Consider the following 4,372-nt stretch of genomic DNA (forward strand, 5'->3'; position numbering starts at 1 on the left):
TATCCTGAATCCATGAAATAACTGGCCTTTAAAAATAAAAATCTGCCTGCTTCTATGAAAATTTAACATAGGGGTGTGTATATATGCCCCCTGTATTTTAAGGAAGAACAAGTATTTATTTACAATACATTATTAATTCACAAACAATGGGACTTGTGTTCCCTACCATAACTCATTCTCACTCATAAACTTTGCATTTTCCCTAAATATTACCTCCAACGAGAGGCAGTACTCATTTGCCTGAACACTCCCAGATTAGGGACAAGAGCTGGTACAGAGTTCATTTGAATGGTTGCTGGGAAAGCATCAATGATTTATAATTTATGTATTTACATTTTTACCAATCCCCAGTGGGGAAATTACAATTTACACTCGGTTAGAAATCTCTACACACAGGCCTGAAATACACACACACAGACATGCTCAGGACCTATTCATGCAATAATTCAATGCAAAAATGGAGAGATATCGGAGTGAGACAGCTGCCAGTGCTGGACCAGTAATCTGAGCGGTTGGGGGTCACGATGCCTTGCTCAAGAGGAGGTGAATGTGCATTTCTCTGGCAAGAAATCCATTCTGTTCTTTGGACCATACGGGGACTTGAACCTGAGACTGTTTGTGACCCAACTACAGACTGAGTTATTAGCTTTAGGAAAACATTCTTTCCTCCAGCCTCTTATTTAGGTGACTCATCATCCTGTGTTAAAGTTAAAGGAGTGAAAACTGCATATATATTTGCAATCTGTGGATGGACATTTGATATTGGTGTTATGCTCCGTCCTGTTTCAATCCAGGGATCATGTGCAACAAAAAAGCAAACTTGTTTCTCAGAATAATGACATTTGCCCTTATTGCAAAACCACTTGGCACATTAAGGTTGGCCAACTCAAGAGTACGTTTACCTGACTACTTACAGTTTATTCCTCCTTTCAACAATCAATCAAACAATGACTCAAGTAATTCACAAGTTAACACCAAATTTGTTATTGATTCACCAAAAATGACAAACATTCTCTTGTTCCAGTTTCTCAAATGTCAGGACTTGTGGCTTTTCTCTGTTTCAACAAATAGGCTACAGCTTGAAATTCAAATCGTATATATATCTGTAACTGCCACTTCTCACTCTTTATTCCAGTCACTCTATAACTCCATGAGTAACAATGCACTTCCTGTTTTTAAAAGGAAACATCGCCACATCCTGTCTAGTAGGTAATACGAGGATTTCAAATGTTGGCCTCTAAAATGTGATGCAAGCATTCGGTGACTAAATGACCTTCGTAATATTGTTAAAGGGTTGTAGAGGTAGAAAGAAGTAGAAAGAAGTAAACGTATCCTGTACAAGAAAATGGTAGAAAAATCAGAAAAAATATGGAAACTATTTTGTGTAACAAATTAGCTTGTGAGCCCTCTATTGATGTATGATGTTTCTTTTGATAACTCTCCTGACATGCGTGAGATTGGACAAGGATTAAGGGACGTGGCTCCGGGTCCAACACACTGCACTGATTGTTGCAAAGTATTGCAACAGCCAGTACGTGCAGACTAGGCGAGTGGGCTCAATGTTTCCTGGCTGCCCATTTCAACTCTGTTCCTTCAACAAACAGGCAGCCAAACTGGGTTTTCTTGCTCATGCACTGTTTTTATCTTTCCCAGCTACTTCTGCTCTGCACTTTCAAAACATTTCCTAATAACAGCCATAGCAACAGGGCCTTAGTTTCAGTCTCCACACTGTCCATGTAACAGTTTGCAGATTGCTTCATAGTTTCTTGTTGCAGGTGACTTCCTTGACATGTGCTAATTACACCTCTTGTTTGCGCGTCTTCCAGTCGTAACTGCATGGATTCTTATCCCACTTTCCTGGCAGTGATGTGGTGTGCCGGTCTGTGTCTCAGTCAAGGTAATCATTGATCAGCTGCTCTAAAAGAGAATATTACACATGTATGGATTACTTCTTCACCTTTATTTGAGAAGCAACATTTAAAATTGCACCTGTAGTAAAATTAGTAACACTTGAACTATATGGCCAAAAGTATGTGGACACTCAAACACACAAAAAGCTCCAAAAGCATGGGTATTCATTTGCCTCCAGAATCAGAGAAGGCTTTCCACACCATGTTGGAACCCTGGCTGCAGGGATTTGCTGCCATTCAGCCACATGAGCATTAGAGATTTTAGGCCTGGATGCTGGCCAATTTGGCTCAGCTCACATTATCAGTTAGAGTCCTGATTCATCCTAAATGAGTTGTATGGGGTTGAGTTACAGGAGCAATGATGGGACAAGCCTTTTGTTCTAATCAGACTGGTTGCTGTCGGTAGATTCCATTGACATAATAAAGTCATGTTCAAACAATACTGTATTGTATTTCATTTGCAACTTTCACATATTGAGACTCTTCTGAGCTCACCAAATAATTAACCCAGAATACTCAGAACTATGTTTAACTCCTGTATTTTCATGCAAAAAAAGTTCACATGTACTAAAACATGTACATCAAAGCAGACAATCCCCACTTTAGTCATATTCTTTCAGGATCATTAACCTTTCATACACTGCAACTGATCAGCAGCCCACATACATAACATATGTAAGTACTATTTTATTCCAGTTTTTGTTACCATCTTTAACAAGAGCCTAATTATTTACAAAGGAAAGATTACTCGCCATTGCCTGAGAGCTTCAATTCCATTGCATATAAAATGGTCACAATTTCTAGACTGCTGGGAGTGGGAATTTTCTACCCAAACAATGCAGACAGTTGTCATGTGCATGCTCACCCTCTGCCAGCATTTTCATGGGCTTCACTGATAAGAGAAATACATAAAAAGTGACTACATTCTGTGTAGGTCCCATTATAGAAGGATCATTGTGTGCTGTATCATAAGGACTTCCCTTAAATGGAAAAAGGAGCTTTGCCCGAACCATTAAACACAGCCCCAGATCTAAAGTGGACAGGGGTGTCCATGTACCTTTGGCCATAAAGTGTATTATAAATGAATGAATGAATGAATGTTTTATTTCAAACATTTTAAAATAAATAAAATGTACCAAAAGGTAATTTTTTTTCCTAATAAATAAATAAATAATAAATAATGTAAACAAATACACAAATCTGATTGTCAAAACCCTTCCTCCTCCCTGCATTTTGTGAAAAACATTTTTGTACTGTTTTTTTTTTAACTTTATGAAACCACATGGAGGTTGTACATGAGTTCTTATGATTTCTCTTCTTCCTGTCATCTGTTTGAAGCTCCTGCTGCCTTTGCTGGGATCATCTATCTTGTGGTCAGGCAGAAGTACTTTGTTGGATACATGGGACAAACCTCTCAAAGGTAAATACATACAAGCAATCTATGTTGCATGTGTGTGTGTTAAGAGGTATGGTGTAACAGATTTATAAATTTTTTCCCCCGCAATTCTCCGTAGCACCCCAGGCTACCTGTTTGGAAAACGCATCCTCTTCTTCCTGTTCCTGATGTGCATTGTGGGCATCTTCAACTACCTGCTGATGCGCTACTATGGCAGCGACTATAAGGAATACGTGGAAACCATCACCAGCGCTTCATCTGCTCTTCTCCTCATCCCTTAGTGCAGTGTGTGTTACATAATGTCAACAACACTCCAAATGTATCTTTTAACTGGTGAGAGCTTAATTAAACTCTGTACTCATGTTTTTTGTAAAAGAGAATTTATTGTGTTTGGTAAAAAATAAAAACATGTCATAAACAAATACTGACTCTTTAGAACAAATGTCTACAAGCCTTTAATTCTGCAGTAGGTTGACCCATTCAACCCCTCATAAAATAATCAAGTGTTTACTAGCACAATAATAAAAAAAAACTTAAAGAATTCTAGACAAAATATGCCTAAATAATCTTCGTGAAATTTAGAGCGTCCTTGTCAGTGCTTGTCTGTGGTTTCTAATCACTGAACAGAAGAAGTATGTAGACAAAAAAGCCATTATAAACATAGATCCTGCAGTTCCAAGAAGTAGGCCGGCCGGCCGTTCCCCCGGCAGGTTACAACCATTTGTCTGTTGATCAAGAAACTTTCTTGAAAATGCAGACCCAGACTCCATCTCCATCAACTGAGCGGATAAACTCCTTTTTTTCTTGCGCTCCATCCACTGCTGGCTCATGTCAGTCTTAACTTTAATGGTAAGAGATATGAGCAGAGAAGAAGAGTTAGACAAATGTCTGTGCACGCTGACAAATACAGAAAAATATATATGTTAGGTTCCTTATGTGTTTGTGTTATGTCAAGAATGTGAAAATGAACTGCTACCTCCTCTGTCAGCTCTAACCACTGAAAAGAAAAAAGCAAAGAAATCCGGCCAATTACAAAAGCTGGTCAGTCTGACGTCATGTTGCCTGA

The 4,372-nt window shown here is 38.7% G+C and overlaps 2 protein-coding genes across 4 annotated transcripts in view; one reads left to right on the plus strand and one right to left on the minus strand.

Annotated features, from left to right (window-relative positions):
• Window positions 1–3,728, plus strand: part of alox5ap (arachidonate 5-lipoxygenase-activating protein) — a 4,446-nt gene extending 718 nt beyond the window's left edge. Inside the window, exons 3-6 of one of the 2 annotated variants that reach the window (XM_032534039.1) lie at window positions 1,827–1,897; window positions 3,249–3,330; window positions 3,425–3,614; window positions 3,684–3,701. In XM_032534039.1, coding sequence (XP_032389930.1) covers window positions 1,827–1,897; window positions 3,249–3,330; window positions 3,425–3,587 — 316 coding nt within the window. In that variant the 3' untranslated portion in view covers window positions 3,588–3,614; window positions 3,684–3,701. Of the gene's footprint in view, window positions 1–1,826; window positions 1,898–3,248; window positions 3,331–3,424 lie in introns of both variants that reach the window. The other variant, XM_032534038.1, reaches the window with a different exon arrangement.
• A 36-nt stretch (window positions 3,729–3,764) lies between these two features.
• The window catches only part of medag (mesenteric estrogen dependent adipogenesis), a 2,288-nt gene continuing 1,680 nt past the window's right edge, over window positions 3,765–4,372 (minus strand). Inside the window, exon 5 of one of the 2 annotated variants that reach the window (XM_032534037.1) lies at window positions 3,765–4,147. In XM_032534037.1, coding sequence (XP_032389928.1) covers window positions 4,133–4,147 — 15 coding nt within the window. In that variant the 3' untranslated portion in view covers window positions 3,765–4,132. The remainder of the gene's footprint in view (window positions 4,148–4,372) is intronic. The other variant, XM_032534036.1, reaches the window with a different exon arrangement.

This window comes from Etheostoma spectabile, chromosome 13 (assembly GCF_008692095.1).
Source record: "Etheostoma spectabile isolate EspeVRDwgs_2016 chromosome 13, UIUC_Espe_1.0, whole genome shotgun sequence".
NCBI lineage: Eukaryota > Metazoa > Chordata > Actinopteri > Perciformes > Percidae > Etheostoma > Etheostoma spectabile.